The sequence below is a fragment of the Primulina tabacum genome, chromosome 14 (genome assembly GCF_025594145.1).
Source record: "Primulina tabacum isolate GXHZ01 chromosome 14, ASM2559414v2, whole genome shotgun sequence".
NCBI lineage: Eukaryota > Viridiplantae > Streptophyta > Magnoliopsida > Lamiales > Gesneriaceae > Primulina > Primulina tabacum.
Window position 1 is genome coordinate 37,146,437 of NC_134563.1, and position 20,566 is coordinate 37,167,002.

General features: G+C 34.8%; 1 protein-coding gene, 1 long non-coding RNA gene and 1 pseudogene across 2 annotated transcripts; all 3 read right to left on the reverse strand.

Annotated features, from left to right (window-relative positions):
• Positions 1-3,108: 3,108 nt before the first annotated feature.
• LOC142524561 (heat stress transcription factor B-4-like) lies at positions 3,109-4,741 on the reverse strand (annotated as a pseudogene).
• Positions 4,742-10,759: 6,018 nt separating this feature from the next.
• Positions 10,760-13,849, reverse strand: LOC142525024 (putative BOI-related E3 ubiquitin-protein ligase 2). The gene is made up of 4 exons (XM_075629193.1): positions 13,680-13,849; positions 13,434-13,534; positions 13,010-13,341; positions 10,760-11,457 (listed from the first exon to the last, which is right to left on the reverse strand). Exons 1-4 carry the CDS (start codon positions 13,745-13,747, stop codon positions 10,930-10,932), a joined length of 1,029 nt encoding a protein of 342 aa, XP_075485308.1. The 5' UTR covers positions 13,748-13,849; the 3' UTR covers positions 10,760-10,929.
• Positions 13,850-17,410: 3,561 nt separating this feature from the next.
• On the reverse strand, positions 17,411-19,232 carry LOC142525664 (uncharacterized). The gene is made up of 2 exons (XR_012815123.1): positions 18,999-19,232; positions 17,411-18,913 (listed from the first exon to the last, which is right to left on the reverse strand). It is a non-coding gene; the product is annotated as an uncharacterized LOC142525664 (long non-coding RNA).
• Positions 19,233-20,566: the final 1,334 nt, after the last annotated feature.

The following is a 20,566-nucleotide window of genomic DNA, read 5'->3' on the forward strand; positions in this document are numbered from 1 at the left end:
AATTTTCTGTGCCCTTCAGTGTCGGTGGTCAAAACGACTGAAACCTCTTTAGCAAAGTCTCTATCGGTGTAGCGGTCACATCCATCGGATCATTGGAAGTACTGCCATGTTCTGGTGCTCGACCTGCTACTGGTTGCGGTACTCGTCGAGGAGGCATATCTGATTATCAAACGGATTAGTACACAATCTATACAATCTGTCTCAGTCCTCCTCTGATCATATACCTTTGATCCAGAATCGGTTCTGATTCAGTCTTTGCAAATACATGTTGTAATCAACTCAGATAACACCATAATATGTAATACGGAAAGCAATAAATCATGCTAGCACAATAAAAGCAAGGAAGACGACTCGATCTACCCCGCTCATTGTATTCTATCTCAATCTAAAGGATCTATCGCTCTGATACCGCCTGTTGTGGGGACCCGGGCTCTAACTCAATTGTCTTTGGGATTAACCGGATCTTTGCTAGAAAATGTGGGTCAAATTTTCGCTTTAATATCAAAACAACTGTATATGAATCATACACAAATGATACCTCTATTTTATTTCAACAAACATAAGTACATGTCTTGTTCCATTTCATACTTAAATAAATTAGTATTTGAAACACATTACATATCAAATGTAAAAACTACTAGTCCATCTTCTACGCCCGTAATCACCACGCTATCTCGATCTCTCATCTTGGTCTCGACCCTGATCCTGTCACATCTGTTGTCATGCACACATACAGACACAATAACAGCCGGAAACTCCGGTGAGAATACATCCCAGTATAAAACATGCACACATGCATATACACCATATAAATCATGAACATACTATCATGAACGAAATCAATATAAGGAAAGCACTTAAATCAAACTCATATCTTTGACTCGACTCGTATCTAAGTCTAGGGATCCCGGTATGAATAAGACGTAACAAGTCTCCCACCTACTCTCCCAATCGGGGTGGCGGTACGTCTTATTCCTAGACTTCGGTCCTGTCTGTATCGAATATCTACAATCGGAGTCGATCTTCTCCTATGCCTCGATACCACCAAACGTCTAGAACTTGGCATATCTGCCATTGACTCTCCTATCTCAATGCTTGTATATAAATCAATATAAAGCACAACCATAGCAAGATATAGAAATCTAGTATATGATTTGTGGGAAACTCAAACCTGAATCTGATTCGAGTTATATCTCCCCAATCAAACATTGAATTATACCTTTCGTTGTTCAGTCTTTGGCAAGATCGGAGTCTAGAAGTCAAATCTTGCCGATATCAATCTGAAATGGCAATGTCAAATAGCACAATATCAATTTACAACTCAAACCGATACATGTACATATCAATATTCAATCTCGGTACATTTCGACGGCATAACAACGCAATCTCGCGATACCGGTTATCTCAAACAACAATAATCAGTCACAATAGCTCACAATCTTCATCATAAACACCTATCAATGCTGAAATCTGCATATCTCAAATTCGATACATGCTGAAAATTAATAACAATAGCATACAATGTCTGTTCTACGATCCGATTGCGAATATCATTTCACCATAATCATAAGAACACATGATAGTACTCAAAATCTGATTTCTCCAATCATCTCACTTCAAAACATGCTGAAATGTAATAATACTTACGTCCTTTCGAAGCTGGTGATGAGAGAAACACGAATCTAGTCTCGGATCGAAAATCGGATGGTGAGATCTTGTGCAAGCTAATTTCTAAGCTAGGAGCATTCTTGAGGTTTCATGGGAGTTATTTTGGTGGTCTGCTGAAGAAATGCTGAAGAATGAAGACTCAGCACTTATATTGCATGGCAAGGGACACATGGTTTATTTTTCAAGTTGCACGTCGCACCGCAGGTGCTCACTCTTATACCGCGGGTGCAGTCAAGCTACTGTAAACCTTCAACATTTCATAAGAAACGATCGCGGGTGCACTATCTTTTGAACCGCGGGTGAACTGTTTTTGCTGTCCCAACGATATATTTTGCACTAAAATCGAATCGCAACGTCGCTTCTTCGACCTTCGATAAATACATCAAATCATGCATTAATAATTGCTGATTACCAACTCACATCTCGGGCATTACAAAGAATCTTATTCGTTTTCATTAAAAGATCATGAAACATCTCCTGAAATAATGTATTTTATTTTATTGCTCACTATTTGGATAACTTTTGCAGTGGTTAGAGTGAAAAAATGTTATTACATTTAAACTGAAATATGACTAAACAGAGGATTAAAATCATGGCAAAAACTTGTGTAAGACGGTCTCACGGATCGTATTTTGTGAGACAGATCTCTTATTTGGGTCATCTATGAAAAATATTACTTTTTATTGTGAATATTGGTAGGATTGACCCGTCTCACAGATAAAGATTCATGAAATCATCTCACAAGAGACCTATTTTAAAATCATAATGCAGACAACCTACATGTTGCTATGGGATATCCCTGAATTTAGAAGATATTTATAATTGGGCTTATTGGAATGGTCAATAAGATATCATCAATCAACATGATTGCTGAATATGTTACATTCCAATCATTATATATTACAAAATAAATTTAATTTTTTCTTTTCTTTGGTTAGATGGTGGATGGGGATTCAAGAAATTAATATGTTTAAAAGAAAATGATCAGATACTTAAAGTAGGAAAAAGCAAAGGTTTTCTGGCGGTGAGAAGAAGTATATCGAAGCTTTCATCGAAACATTTCAAACAATATATTATTCGGTTTCTTCTCCATTTTGCTTTCCTAGAATAGCCCACTTTTATTTTTTTTTTCTTAAAACATTATCAAAAGAAATTATTAATACTAAAGATAGATATATATATAGGGTATGATATACTAATTAATGCAGTGTGGATCGGGGTAGCAGATCTAAGACAAAGAAAATTGACATCCCGAGCCTGGCGCCTTTTAAAATCTCTCTTTATATTTAGAACTGTAAGAAGAAAAGCTTCAAGCTTCAGCCTCCTCTTTCCCTCTGTCTTTAAAACAAAACCAGAAACAGTGGAAATATTAGGAAAAAAGAAACAAATATAAACCAACATAAAATTGAAAAGGCAAAATTATTTTCGAGGATTTGAAACTCTTGATTTGATCTTTTTTAACATTTTAAAAAAAATCCACCAGCGTTCGTGGCTGGGGTGAACAAGAGAATACTGGAACAACCGTTATATTTACACAAATACCAAGTACTAATAGAAACTCGTTTCAAGATTTCTCTTCTACTATAGCTAGAGGAGCATATAACAACTAAAAACAACAGAAACAAAACAAAATCTAGAGATTTTACGGTAGATCTATCTAGGCTCAAGATTTCTTGAAGGGGAAAAGCTAACATGGGATGTAGGCATGAGATTCAATCCTAAATCATCATCTTTTTCAAGTACCAATCTTGACTTGTCAGTTGTCTCTATTGAAGAATTATATTCAGCGTGCAATCTTTTCTTGGAATTCAGCGGCACACCAAACAGTTTAGTTCTACAGTACTGTTCACCATCTTCAAGAATCGTCACAGTGCTCTGAGAAGTCTTGCTTGGAGTATAACAGTTAATGTCAAAGGATCCAAGAGAAGCATTAGCTTGCTTTGAGTTTGATCCCATTTGGTTGAACCCAGTACTATTCGGCAACTGATTCGATGGCCTTTGCAGAATTGATGAGCCGTCCATTCGAGGGAATTTCTGCAGTAGAGAGGTTTCTTGAGTTGCTAAGAAATAAAGAGGAATGGTATGAGTTGCTTGGAGCCACTGGTTTCACGTGGTTCTGCACGAAGTATATAATATCATTGTACAGCTTTCTCATGTGAGTTAGTTCAGAAACTAGCATGTTGTTGTTTCTTCTGAGCCGTTCGTTGTCTTCAGAAATTGCTATGAATGAGCTGTTGTAGGAGTTTCCGCCGTATACTGGGGCGTTGCCTCCATTGGGGGAGGAGAATGGAGGAGAATCACACCAAGTATTCTGTGTCTGCTCATCTGAGTCAGGAGGGGACATGCTGACTCGGCTGGGGTAGGAGAAGAAACTCTGGCCGGAGATGGGATATTGGTGGTTCGAAGCCACTTGCGGCGGAGGAGCTGTTTTCCTCCTATGAATCTCACACAGCAAATGTTTCTCTTCTTTTTTGAAGAACTCATTTGCAAACTCCCACCTGTCTGGTACAATCTTTCGAAAACCCTAGTTTCACATGCCACCATTGCCCAAAAAACGGATCAAGAAACCCAAATCAGCAACGTTATTGCATGCAGCAACAACCATTAACGAGGTGGATAAAAAATTAAGAACAATATAATGGGGAACTTACATAAGTATTAAGTTGGCGTACAAAGCTCGAGAAATTATTATGTTTAAAATAGTTGGGCAGAATATCACGGGAGAACTCCGGAGGACGCCATACAACGAAAGTTGCTTCATTTTCTCCCCAAGAAACTATATGATCTGTGTTAGGATCATCAACAAGCTGATAAGTTTTGGTCAAGAATGGAGCCGGGACTGATTTGTGTGAATCCAAGGATAAAAATATCCCTTCACAATTATCTAGCATCAAGGCCATTGAAAAATTTCAAGATAATAAGCTCAACTTTCTTGAAAGGGACAATGTATTCAGTGGCTCTTGAAAATGAGGGGTTTTGACGAGTTGGAGTGAAGCAATTTCAATAAAAATGTTTTGGGTAGGCGTAGGATGTTATTTTTATAATATTATTATATATAAGTAGTGAGAGAGGAATATGTGTCGCCAGTGTGCGTAGAACTGTGAAATAGTTAAGAGATTTCTTAAACAAACCCGTGACACATTTTCTTGCTTATAATACTCTCTTTTATTTATTTTCTTAGTTCATGGATCCTCGGTGCGCATATAAACTTGAAAAATCCTCAGTGTGGAAAAAGTAATTGTTTCATGGTCTTTTTTTGTATGGTATTCTTTTTGTATTTTCAGTATTCAGAAAAATAAATCCTCCATATGTTGTTTCGAAAGTTTTGAATAGAGTTCATTCTAGTCGGCCAACTTTGATAAAGTCTCTTTAAGAACTTTCAGCCCCGAGTTCTGTTTCACAGAAGTGCTAGTTTTGTATTCCCAATGCTAATTTCACACACTTCATGATCTCTATGCATTTTAAATCAATAATAATTATCGAAAAACCGTATTCGATCGTTGATGACATGGTTCGATTTATACTTTGAGGGTAGGGCGTTCGTCTTCCTCCTCCTCCTCTTCTTCTTCATTTCATTTTCATTTTCATTTTAATTAATATGTATTCTATATAATTTGATGTCCCTTGAAATTAACACATCAGAGCACATCTAAGCTCATCTCAAAATTAGCCCTAGTTTTTTAAGGCTCGCATCTCGTTGTTAATCAAAGACTGGATACTGAGCTCAACCATATAGTTAGAAGTACTAACCTATATGTGAGTCTATGAACCTCCAATAGGGCCTATTTCCTAAACCATGCTTTCTAGAAGTCCGAGCACATTAAGGGCCGATTTCCTCGACCATGCTTACTAGAAGTCCAAGCACGCTAAGGGGCCGAGAAATCTGAGCCTTGACGCGGTTAGAGAATGTCAAGATATTCTCGTTAATAGATAAGAGGTCCCAATAAATACGAAATTCGATCAAATCTCATCGAGATAAAGCAAAAGTCATAACCGACATTAAGAGTCCCGATCGACATGGTTAAGGAGTCCTATCGTATGAGGTTTTCTATCTAAGGAGGAATCTACCTCAGCAAGAATCCTAGCCAACAAGGTAACTAGTATCTCTACTTCTATAGATATTAGGTAGTGGTCAAAGTTTTAACACATTCTCATTCTCTTGTTCACTTAGCATTACTGTATCTATCTTTTAAGTTTGCTCTCCGGACTGAATTAAACATCGGAGGGTTCACGTCGGAAAACTCTCCGACACCCCCTAACCCTATTTCTGACTGTGCACAACCCAGAGTACCGACCCGATTCACTTAGGTGAGAAGATTTGAAGACCGCTCTCTCAATCAAACTCGAGATAAAATTTTGATATCATCATAATTTGTTGAAAATAAAATACAAGGAGACAATTTAGGGAAAAAAACAAAAATATTCCCTCTATGACTCTATCCCAAACTCCCAGTGTGTCATAACTTATTGTGAAGATGTAGAAGAAGGTGACATTGGTTCTCACTTCACGTCAAACGAGCTAATTGATCCACACACACACACATATATATATATATAAATAAATAAGATGAAGCAGAAAGGAACAGAGAAGTTGGAATCTCATCATTTTGTATTCTCCAGCTACTTTTGTTTATGAATGCTTCTTTGACAGAATAATATATGAGGTAAAGTCACCTATGAAATTACGTGATGGGATTTAAAAAGCCTGTGGAGTGACGACAGTTTTCATCTTCTTTCTTCTTCTTCTGTTCATTATTATTATTATTATTATTATTATTATTTCTTGCTTCACGTGGCTTATACTAGTTTTTCAAACTTATTGTGTCCCCAAATTAATCATGGACCATTTGATTAATTATTCTTTGAACCAAATGCAAATTTTGGTTTTCCTTCTATGTTTGAGTTGGTCGGGGTGGATTTCGAAAATTTAATTATTTTGAGGTTGCATGGGTGTTGAGTTAATTAAGACGATAAATTTATGTTTTCATTATCTGCACTAAATGTTTTTCAATGAGATATTCATATTCGAATTATAAGTACGTTGATATCTAATGAAATTAATTTTTCTAATAATTCTTATGTTAATTAATAATATATCTTATATAAAGTTAACAAATGCTATTTATTACATGGAATCTTGCTTATGACCTCTGGTCATCACATAAAGTAAACATTGGCTACAGAATACGCATCGGATAGATATGTTTGTACATATTAAAAATGCGTAAACTCCACCAACTCTCACATGACCACTGCCGATCGATACTCTCATAATAACGAAAAATATAAATATATATATTCATACTTTTATAATGGCACGTTGAGATTTTCAAGGAAAGACATCTTTGAACACATGACCTCACGCTAAAACCAACGCAACCTTCACACATACTTCTCCCTCTCAGACAAAAACTGATATATATATATATATGTATATATAGAGTATGATATCATCGGTTATATTGTTTCTGTATATCGAGTTTTTAAAATTTTAACTTCTTTTATAGTAGTTCAAAAAAATTTAAGTTAAAAAAAATTATGACTTGACGTAGGAAAATATTTTCATAAGAAAATGTCGACGTGTCTAATGGCACATCATCATTCCATAAAAAAATGATCAAAGTCCAAACTCGACCTAACTTACATGATCAAAATCTAAATTTGAATATATATGACCATAACACAAAACTGACAAACTTTGATGACTAATATATCTTATTTGAAATAAAGAATATTTTTCAAGTCTTGCTTGTAGCATCCTTTTTATGGTGGTATAGTATAAATGTGAATATATATATATATATATAGGCACGGTTTCCTACTGTAAGTGGCCGAAAGCCAGCTAGTTGTCATGAAGAAGGAGAATAAATAAGATAACGGTACACGACAAGCTGCAAGGTTCTTTGTTGTATCGCTTCTCAAACTCTCTTTCACACACTGTATTGGCTCTTTCTGCAGGGCGTGAGGCAAAACTTGAGTTGTCATATATATCTTGTACGTAGCATAAAAGTCATATATATTCATAATTATATTGTCTACTTTGAGCATAAATCCACGTGAATTTATTTTTGCACTTTACACAAAAGACCTCATATTAATAGAATTATTTTTCATCTTATAAACATATGATCTTTCCATGTATAACCAACGTGAGACTTTGATTGCATTCCCAACGATCATCGTCACAAACAAAAGTCCACCATTTTTCTCATGGTTTGGGTATTCCCTTAATCTCATTCGTCCATCTTCTCCACTTGGAGAATGATATATTCCAATCGAGATCACTCATCTTCACTGTAATGGAAGCACACACATCTTATGTGAAATACTTGAAGCATCAGCTGCTTCGATCTCATCACGAGCTAATTTACTTGAAGCATTCACCTCCTTCATTTAAGCATGTATCCGAAGATTCCATCCACATGACACAATCTAGATCGTGGCTCTGATACCACTATTGTACAGTAAAAGTCACATATATCTATAATATTATGATACAGTTCACGTTTGGCATAAACCCTCGTGAATTTGTTTTTGAATTTTACCTAAAATGTCTTATAACAATGAAGATATCTTCTATTTTATAAACACATGATCTTCTCCATGTATTTTTAATGTTGGACTTTGGTTGCATTCTCAACAAAATGAAAAAAAGTTAGGGAGCTAGCTAGGGATCAAAATTATCCGTGGCCGTACTTTTCTTCTGTTTTGATAGAACAAATGGCGAGTGCCGTTATCACTACTAGCTAGTGATCTTCGGGTGGATTAACCTGAAAATGTCTTGAATGTGAGGGTCTAGAGGGCATGAAAATAAGTTGATTAATTTGAAGTCGTATGTATGTTATAACAATACCCATCTGGATTTTGAAATAACTCTCAGATCCCGTAGACTCGTGAGTCTGAAACATGAAGAGTATGTACTGCAGAAAAAGTAGTGCACCAGTTGGAGGGACATGGTGAATGTATAGGATGAAGTTGAACTAATGAAGTACCACTTTTGTTTGAGCTGGTCACGTGTTGAGTACATGCGAGTCATATTTATAACCAGTCTCAGATTTTGTTATTCGATGTTTAATATATCTATAATTTGCTTCGTTAGTATATATGAACTCAATTTGATGAATTAAAGTGAGGTAAAATTTGGTGAAAATGGTGCATTTTTTTTTCTCTTTCTCGGAAGACATGCACATTTGTGTATCCATTATATGTAACTTTGTCAACCCTTTAGGGTGCGAAATTACCAGGTATCAAGCACCATCGGTATGATCAGTTCCAAGAAAAGTGCACGTACACAAATTAAATTTGAAAAATGGAATAGAAAGTGGTATTGTAGTGATTGGAGGGGAAAGCAATTGGAATAAATTGGGATAATAAAAAGATGATTTCTCCATGCAAAAGTTTCCTTTAAGAAAACACTACAAAAGCAAATTCCTCCGGTGAGATTCAAATTAGGTCAAATGCATGCATATATGCAACTTGATACATTATTGAAATTTTTTTTTAAGAAATAAAATATAATTTCAGAACTTATTTTCGTTATCGTATTCAAACCGACACCCATGCTGTGTTTTGACGAATTTTTACAAATCCTAGTAGCCTATGCGTCATGAATTGGTCCAAAAGGAGTCTTCCATACTAAAGGGTTAAAGTTATAAAAACTTGCATGGTTCATTCTTTCTAATCAAATAAAGAGAGCCCATTTTCTTAAACACTCTTTAATTAGAGATGCATTAAAAGCAGAGAGCAACATTACTACGCTTTCTTTTTTACCTTTAATTTGTTGTTTCCTTTGATTTCTTCCCTTTAAAATCTTACAATATCTTTCTTTTTTTCTCCTTTTCCTTTCTTTCTTTTTCCTTTATAAAATGTGTATGCAACCAAAAGTTGTAGTAAATTGTGACATAGTATAAAAATATTATACCAAATAATTCTATTGAATATAGTACACGAAACTGTAAGATTGAGAGTTGGGAGATATTAGATTTATGTGTGTGTGCTTATCTTAAATACAGAAAAGAGAGCTCATTGTTTCTGGCTTAGAATAGATCCAGCAAAAAAAATAATGTACGGTCTAAAAGATGATTGAACAGAAAAGTGGATCGTCGGAAGAAAGGAGATGAAATGAAAATGGTGGCTTTTGCATGATTTTTTTAGAATATTGCAATAAGAGGGGGAACATAAAGGCTGTAAGATCACATGCATTATACATACCCGATATTCTTTTCTCTCTTGTTTCTCTTCTTTTTATATACGATAAATATTATGTGAAGAAAAAGAAAGAAAGAAAGAAAGAAAGGGAATTTTCATGATTAAATTGGAGCCCACATCATGGATCCAGTGCTGAACGTCGATGTGATATCCCAGTTCTGTATTTCACGATAGTTAAGCTGTGATAGTAGATATTGTCATAAATGTTTGATGTATGATAAATTTATTAGTATTTCGATACTGTATGTCATTATGTCCAAATCCATCGATTGAATTGCAATGCTAAAAATTGAGAAGGAAAAAAAAAATTAATTTACTTATTAACGCGCGTCTTGATTTGGGTAAAATGAGTGAATAATGAATGTATCTTATACATGCGAATTTATATGTATTTCATGTAGACAACCAGAAAGTGTATCATGGTAAACGGAAGTTATCGAACATACTTCGACCTCCCTTTGTTTCTCTGCTCACAGCTCCCACTTCAGACCCCTCCATAAGGGCTGGGCCTGCCTAATGCCTATATCTGGCTCTTTGCGCCTCTCGGTCTCTCCTTTGTTTTTTTTTTTTTAAATTCTACTTGAATATTTTGATTTATACAAGCATGTTGTACAAAACAAGTCCAACTGAAGTGACACTTTCAATCAAAACTCATAGCATATTCAATCGGTTAGAACGAGAAGCCCTAACTGATCCTCTACAAATCATCCAGACGACAAGCATTATGATTCACTACCAATCAACCAGAAGACAGGTACATAAATGCGGCTCGTCACAGAAAGATTACAGATCCCATCAAATACATAAACGCAGCTCGTCACAGAAAGATCACAGATCCCATACAAAAGGTACACAGACTCATCGAGAAGCTACTGAGATAAAATGTCGAAAGTCAACTTGAAATAACATTATAATAAACGCTCAAGATGGTTAAACAAAGTGATTCAGGCACACACATGTCAACTTTCCTTCTAGTTAAGAACCAGTCTTACTACTATAGAACGGTTGACAAATGTATCCAACAGAATGCTACATCAGATTCATGACATCAAATTACACATAAACCTCCATTCCTATATACTTGGAGGAGTGACACAACGGGCAAACACTCAATTTACTTTCACAATCTTTACACAGGCACAGATGCTTACAAGGTAAAAGAAGCATGCACACTTCTTTAACTCGACAAACCTTACACATCATCATCTCCTTCATTTCGTTGATATCCTTGAAAAAAGGGCAAAAGTCAACAGGACGACCATTGTAGCAAGAGGCTGTGTCATCTACCTCGCTGTCTCCACAACCTTCTTTACTGTCTCGGCTTTGTTCGTAAACGTGCTGCAGATTAAACTTGAGGGTGTTGATCATGTTCTCGTTATACTTTGCACGTTGTTGCCAGGTATTGACCTCCAAAGCGAGATGTTCCATTCGCAACTCCAGTTCCATGTTCTTCTTGTTGATATCTCCCACCTCCGCTTCTTTCTCCCGGAGTTTCTGTAGGACCTTTTGCTCTACATATGAGATTGTCTGCAATTGGTTTGCTTGAAACTTCTGTAAAATCTCTTGCCTCAGACGATCACCCTATTACCATAAGTAAGCAATGATAATCTATTAATGCCAAAACCAGAGTTAAATGAACTTACCTACTTTAACTGGACTAAAATATTAGCATAAACACTGGACATGATTTTCATACAAACTTAGAGTCAGATATTCAAGCGTTTTACAAAAAGAAAGTGTGTTAAAGTGATTATTTGCTGTTATTGAAAAATATAGTCGCTAACATGTTTACCAAGAATGGGAAATTCATCCTAGTGCAAACTACAAAAGGCCATTTTTCTTAAATGATTGGGGGCTTTAGTTTTAAACTGAAGATTTAATTTAGAATGCAGTCACTTTCTCAACGTTAATATATTAATAATTAATGAAGTTTAGAGTAGGAGAACTAGTTACAAGAACAATGCTTTGAGAATATTTGCAATTTGATTATAGGATGCTTCAAAAAATAATCTAATAAATCTTATTTTTACCAGAATATCATAAAGCAAAACCAAACTAACATGTCTAGACCCATAAGCACATTATATGTGCCTTATGACAAAAAATATGAACAGCCATTAATATGGCTAAGTCAGCTATCCAAAGTGATTAAACAAATGGTGGCCAGACGCTCTTTATGAACCCCTCTAAAGAACTTTCTTCTTCCCACCCAATACGGCACAAGTAGGAGTCCTCACCTCGAAACAGCAAGGCAACTGAGATTATACATAATCAAATCTTTAAAAACTAATGACATGACTCGCTGTTTTCTGACCAGTTTGTCATGCCAGAAAAGTCGTCGATTATCAAAGGTTTGGCTATGTGAAGCCTTGTTACTTCAAGGCATGGTAAATAAACTATAAAAAAACTACAGTGCTTTGTTAACTTCAACGACAATCTGAAACTAGGATTTTCTATCTAACTTAACTAGGAGTTTACTGTATCTAGACGACATAAATAATAAACACATACATTTTCCAGTATGGAATCTTATAACAAAGTCAAAGTCACACAAGGTGAGGTGGAGCATATCAACGAGAACATGAGGAAATCACTTAAAACATAAATGACTAACCATTGGTATTCATCATATGAACTAAGATAACTCAGAGTCATTTGATGCAAAAGACACACTAAAGACCATAATATGTTAAAGCATAGGTCCAAGACCGGGAGGCACACACTTTATTAAGTGATATGCTATAATCTACACATGATATAATTATTCGAAGAAAATTTCATTATATAAAACCCTATGAGTCTTTTGCAGACTATCAAATAACAGTAAAACAAATGTTATACTGAGCTGAAAAGCTGTGATCTTAGCGCATAACTCATAGGTTTTAAATACTATGGCATTACTTGAGACTATATTTTCAATATTCATGCATAGTACGTCAAAGTTGCCAATTTTCTTCCTCACAGCACTGTAAAACACTCGCAAGGAAAAAACAATATATTGATGAGCAAAAATGTTCAAATAATAACCAAATACTTAAATCACAATTGAGGGAAAAAAAAGGGAAAAAAAGCAAACAAACACACACAAACATTCAGAAAAAAATATATAAAAATAATAGCCATTATATCCTACCTGAAGTTTGATATATCTCTCAAACTCCAAATCCTGCCTCTGCAACTCGCGTTCAAGATCATCCCCAACAAGCCCAATCAAAGCCGTGTCACCTGAAGAACCCAATCGATTGTTGTCCAATGAAAGCCCGAGCCCAGTTGACACAGATCGGGCCTGCAACAAATCCACAGAGGATATCTGGGAGTTACTATTGTTCTTATTATAATCATTACTGTTCTCCAGGAACACTTGTTCTTTGGGCCTCTTTTTCTGGGGCTCCGTCTCGAAATTCCACTGTAAATCGAGCCCGATTTCTTCTTCAACCGGGCCAGGAGCCAACCCTTGAACTTGAACTGGAAAAAAGGAGAGAAAGTGGCGTTAGGGGAGAAGACACAGCTCAAATTTCATGAACAAATAGAAGTTAGACAAACATCAGAGACAATACAGGGAGGGATGTAAGGGGGATGGTGTTCAAGGAGATTAGGGGTGTTAAAGTAGGTCACTTGCTGCGAAATCTGACCCTCCATGTTATTGTTATACAAATCTCTGCAAAAGGGAACAAATACAGTATTAAATCAACAGAAAATTCTGTGAAATAAAACCCAAAAAAAATGAATCTTGAAAACAGATTACAGAATTAAAAGAAATATTGGGCTTTATTATAAGCTTGCGTTTCAAAATCATCAGTCACCTGTAGGGTTTGGATTGTTGTGGATGTTGAAGGAATTGTTGGAATTGATTTTGAGGGAAAGAAGCCATGGCTGAAGACCACAGAGAAACGACGGGAAGGGTCTGTTTGGGAGTATACGAAAGAAACTTTATTTTCTCTGCTATTTAGAACTTCAAAATCTCGAAAATTTCTTCATTTCTTCCCATTATAAATTATTTATTTATTTATTATTATTTTTTGAAACCATTATTATTATTATTATTATTATTATTATTATTGTGAACATGTTGCCTGTAGAAATTTCATAATAGTATATAACAGCAGAAAAAATGTCATATAATTTTAGTTCCCATATTTTTATTTTTAAGTATTTCAATTTAATAGTAACCAAAAATATTTTAGGAAAAAAAAATTATAGGCATCATGAAAGTTTTTACGGCAATTATTATTAAGTTTCTAATAATAAATTTGAATAATTTAATAACATGCATTACTATTCTAAAATATCAAGTAAAATATTATAAATTTATATGCACATATAATAATAAAAATAAATAAAAATATGAAAAGAATATTCGTGAGCTCATTTGTTGTATATATAATGTCCAGTAATATTTTTTGTTCATCGTATTTAATTCGACGCTTAGTCCCAAAACTTCTAATATTATTATTATTTTAATCTCAATTATACAGATTTGTTATTTCTTTACACATATTAATAAATTAATTAAAAATTACAAAAACTTCTGTACTATCGTTTTACATATTAATTTTATAATATATATATATACTGACACGAGCATAAAATTATTAATTTTTATGTAAAGTATTATTCTTCGATCAAATCGATCCGTTTCACATATATAAATTTATGTTTAGACATATTATCAATTATATAAATACTTTTTCAATTTTAGTCATAGTTAATTTAATTTTCACTTATTCCCACTTTGTCTACTTACACAGCTGTATTGTGTGATCATATTTGGCACGCCATTCGTCAAAGTAAATTCTTAATATTAAAAAAATTATGTGCAATAATTTATTAGATAAAGGTTAATTATGTTGAACTAATTTGTTATTCTAGTTTTATTTTTTGAGATTTATTTTACTATCTATATTACAAAGAAAATAATCAAGGGAAAATCCGAAAAGGTATTTGGAGAATTTTTTTTTATACATTTTCGAAACTAAAATTAGTGGCTCTAAGATATTGCAAAAATATAAATGATAAAAACTAGTGGTAAATAGAACAATACATTATATCTGGAAACAAAAATTCAATGGTAAAAACTTGTGTGAGACGGTCTCGCAGGTCGTATTTTGTGAGACGGATATCTTATTTGAGTTATTCATGAAAAAGTATTACTTTTTATGCTAAGAATATTACTTTTTATTGTGAATATTGGTAGGGTTGACCCGTCTCACGAATAAAGATTCGTGAAATCGTCTCACAAAAGACCTACTCATTCTCAATTATATATTCTTTTAAAATCAAAGTTGCGAGTATTGTGGGGTTAGGTGGACTTTTTATTTCCTTATGTAATTAGTGGATTATATTTACTCTTGCATCTTCTTCTTTTTTTAAAAAAGAAAGAAATAATAACAATAATTTCCTGAATTTCGAGAAAAAAGAATATAGTGGAAAAAAACAAATCTATTGATTCTCTCGCATTTGATTGGATAGTAGGTGTGATGATTTCATATTTAGTGAATTAATTGTAAACACGTAAACTTCGTGAGGCTGATCTTGATTGCCACATAAATGCTTAATGCATCCAACTCGTTTTGGGGTGTGAGTAATCTAAGCTCCTTCGACGTTTTATTAATTAATAAATATATATTTTGTATACAAATAATTGGTAGATGCTATCTTTATCGGTAGTGTTTTCATCCATTCAACACATGACACGCGTACTGAGTGATAATTATGATCAATCATGATTTATTCACTGAACAAAGTGTCATGCGCTGAATGAGTTAAAGATACTATTCACGTGAATAGCATGAACAAATTAAAACCCTGTGAATATTTGTTAATTTGTACGTTTTAGAACCACATGATTATTTGCGGATTATAATATGGAAAGTTTTAAATTTTGAAATTTAAAGTTAAAAAAGGGGGAAATTTATTACTTATCAAATGTTGGTATATATTAATGGAGTTGTTAAGTTTGGTGGATTCAGTTAGGAATTAATTGGTAGTGAGGAGTTACTTATCAACCTCAAGCATCCATTTTCTCTTGAATTTTGTTAAATATTCGAGATGTATAAACAAGCCAGCCATTCCAATTCCTTTTCCTACTGGGGGTCGGTCCGACTTTAGGCGAGTTGAAAAATTACTAATTAACTCAATTAACCTATCTTAGATGATGGTGCAATCTACCCTACGGGTCTAAGTTAATTTAGTGTGTAGTTTGACAGGGTATCAACTCAATTCATCTATTTTATATAACGAGTATAATTATATAACGAGTATAATTTTTATGACATCTTTGATAAATAATTTCAATTGCAAATAACATGATGAAGCTGGTTCTTGTGCCCAACACGTAAATTGAATTTTTCTCAATTATTTCATAATTTTAGATTAGATGGGCACATATGTATCATAAAACATGTAATTTTGATGGGTACATCCAGAATTTAAGGTGATTTAATTTGAATATATTAACAAATATATATACATATGAAGGAGACAAAGCATTAAACATCGTCAATGAAGGAAGATGAATACCAGCAGACAAAAGCTTTGCTGCAGTCGGCGTATTTCCACGTGACTTCCCTTAATTACGTCCATCCGAAGGCACACACACATTTCACATCCCCACGGGCATGGCGGCTGCAACAAAGCTAGTACTAATCCTCCTCATCCTGTCTACTTTCAGCAATCGGAACGTCGATTCCGGGGCCGATCACTATTCCGGCATTCAGACGGGGAACGAAACCCTAAATTGGGAAGGAAGTGTAGAAGATCATGATTCCATGCGTCGTAGAATGCTGTACTGGAGTGCACACGCGGCTCCGGGAAGATACTACATTTCGTACGGGGCGCTGACTGCGGATCGGGTACCATGCCCGCCCCGATCAGGAAGATCATATTATACCCATAATTGTTTCGGAGCTAGTGGGCCGGTGCACCCGTACACCAGAGGATGCTCCGCTATCACTCGTTGCAGGAGATAAAAAGAGAAGAAGGAAAGCCATGCAAAATTTATCTGTTTCGTATTTTTTTACAGCACTCGTTTGAATTTTGTTTTGTAGTCCCTGGTATGTTTTTTTTTTTTTTTGAAAAAAATTATTTTGTTATTCATTTGAAGTTCTCTATAATCCTTCTCTCCTAGTCAATGTAGACAATCATTGTCTTGTTATCTGAATTTTTATACAATAAATCTGAATCCTTTATCAAAAATATTTAGAAACGTGAATCATCCTGCATGAAAATCACGAGAATTTAAGAGAATTCAGTCATACTTTAGAGAAAGGAGTCTCAGTTGTTCCCTGTATATATACACACTTCATGACATGAAAAAATGATACAACGTAACTATTTAAATCTCACTCCGCTTTCTAGACAATTGACGTGAATAATGCCCAAATTCATGTACACCCATTAAGAATCCAGCCTCTGCCGCACAACTGCATACTTTATAATAAAATTGAACGTTGCGAGACACATATCTTTACTTGAAATGCTCCAGAACTAGTCATATGTGCATGAATTCTTTAGCGAGATGGGAACGTTAAGTTTCTTGGGATCTTAGACGACTGCGCACTCAATCTTCTTGTAGAATTTTGGCTTCACAAGTTTACCCAATATATATGCTCTTGATCGAACCGAGAAATCCAACTTGAGTGGCAGTGGTAGGGTGGTTATCCCGGTTGGAATGCTCAGACTTGCGCCGTTTCTATACAAAGGAATCTTGTCGCCGATCACTGACACTATAACGTTTGTTTGAGTCTTTCTTCTTTGATAAAACCATTTCATCTGTAATGCCAAAAATTTTAAACAGGGTCCATTAAATCATGAAACTAAATAAATATCGGAACCATCATTTCTACATGTTGATAATTTAAGCTTTTGCAAATGAGTATCTGTAGTATTCCTTCATCATTTTGTTAAGCAGAAGATTTCCTCTAATTCCACAAGCCTTTCAAGAAAGCATTTTCTCTTGAATAGGATTCAGAAATAATTGCCGATGGTACCGAACAAATGCTTTTAACACCGTGTAAGTAACTACCCATACAACAAGTTTAGACGGATTCAGAGACATAAAAATGGCAATCTCATCCAAATTCAGTTTTATATTAAATTCTATTAATACTACTACTACGACAAATTTTATGATCTCAGCTGTCTTATATGCTTTGGAATCCACGAGGCTAAGCTCAGATAGCCGGGAGCCACTCCTTTAGCCTTGTGGATTCCAAATTCTCCAGTAACAGATGCAGATGCACACCTAACTCCTCAGTGACTTCAACAACATCTCCGGGACATCAATGGCTTGTCCACACGCTGCTGGAGTGGCAGCCCTTCTAAAAGGGGCACACCCGGAGTGGAGCCCCGCAGCCATACGATCTGCAATGATGACCAGTTCTTATAATTTTGACAAAACAGGAAATCCCATGGCTAAAGGAGTGGCGTGTCGGTTCTTGAATCCCATATCCTTGATGGGATTTCCTGTGTTGTCAAAATTATAAGAACTGGTCATCATTGCAGATTGTATGGCTGCGGGGCTCCACTTCGGGTGTGCCCCTTTTAGAAGGGCTGCCACTCCAGCAGCGTTTGGGCAAGCCATTGATGTCCCGGAAATGATGTTGAAGTCACTTAGGAGTTGGTGTGCATCTGCATCTGTTACTGGAGAATTTGGAATCCACGAGGCTAAGATCCGATAGCCGGGAGCCATTATGTCGGGCTTTAGTATCAATGGACAGCTCTGTGATGGTCCTCTCGAGCTGTAACTCGCTAGTTTTGGAGCCGGTTTGATCCCAAGGCGTGTTTCTCGGAAGGAGAATCTTGCTGTAGGATTTGAGTCATTACTGATGTACTCTAGAATCTTTTGGCCTTCTTCAAGGCTTAGAAACAGTGCTGGATATGAAGTTTGAATGTTGAACTCAGAATCTGTGGTGTTGAACTCAGAATCTGTGGCGTTTGATATGAATACTCCACCTACAACTTTGGCTTTTCCGACATAGTATACATGTTCGCTCAGGTGATCACCGTTGTCCACGCAGATAACAATCTTGTGCCTAAACTTCTTGAGAGATTTTTCATCATCGCAGGCACCTAAAAGAACGATTTGGATGAAATTTAAGGGATATTTTCCAGGGTAGAGGGACGAACCAGAGGCCGAAACTCCATTGCCGAGCATTAAAGTTCCTCCAAACTCTCTATCAATCGTGCCGGCAGCAACCGTGAGAACCCAGGGGTCCCATTATATTGGACCAATCATGTAAAACAAGCTCACCAGAGACGAAGAGTTTGTACTAGAAATTAATTCTACTCATATTTCAGCAAAATCGATCTAGTTTTTTGAATGAAATAATAAAATAATAATTATTATTAACACTAGAACTAAATCAAATGCCAGGAACTTTAAATTCTCAATAAGTATGTGATCATGAGGAATTATATAAATGTGGTCGAATGATATGAAATTTGGTTGCCTATCTCCATCAGCCTTCATTTTCAAGCCTAGCTGCTTGGCAATGGGCAGACCCTATCATTTGTATATATTTATATATGTTTACATCTATATATATATAAAATTTACCCCACTCCCAATAATAGAAATGAATCGAAACAAGCTAAGGCTAAAAATAGAATCCAAAATCATATACAAGGGATAAGAGTACAAAAATTACTTTAAGCATTATAACCACTAAAATAAAACTAAGTCCAAAATAAGCAGACCAAACAATTTCTCCATTTCAAGTGGTCCAAGCAAAGAGAGTTGGCAATCTCATTAGGAGGGTTTACACTTAATGACGAATGATAATTTAATTTTGCAGATACATAAAGGATTAATATAATATGACAGACGTGAAAAATGCAATTTTATTCATGTAAGTTGATTTGTTTTGTAACTTGATAAGTAATTTTTTTTATGTACTTGTTTTTATCATCATCGAATATTTCTTATTTGACACCGATGATCTCCGACATAACTCTTATAACGAAAACAAATAAATATTGCACATAATAAAATAAATCTAAAAAAACAATAAGAAAAAATAAGTCAAAATAACATTAAATATTTCAAAATGAGAAGAGAAATCTTATTGTTTCTCTTCGTTTTGCGTAAATAAATTTTAATATGTATATTATTGATTTGATGAGAAATACAATAAAAATAGATATGCATGGGCTCCACAATATTTATGATTTTTGGCTTTATGTTTAATTTACTGGCCCATTTTCACATGGGATATTTCTGATCAATTCATCTTAATGGAAAAATTAGAGTGTCGAAGGATCAAAGTTATTGTAATGAAAAACAAAGAGTGCGTTAATAAAAATGGTGAGGAACGAATGAAAAATGGTGCAATGAATAAGACAAAAGCAAATATAAATTGTATATCCTTTCTTTCTAATCTCCTAATGACAAATTTTTTCCCAAAAAAAAAAAAACACACACACAAAATAGGCAAAATAAAAAAGGGTCCCTGTCTAAGATAAGAAAATTAATCACGTGAGATTCTTTAGAAATGAGTGTATATATATAGTAAATACATTATTGTGTGTAGAAGTGGTGTATCGTATCGTATCGTATCGAAAAATTTATACTGTATATCATATCGAAAATTACGATGTAAGAAAATTTTATATCGATACAAACGGTATACCGAAAATTTCGGTACATATAACTAGCATATCAATTATAGCGAAATTATATGGTATACCGAGA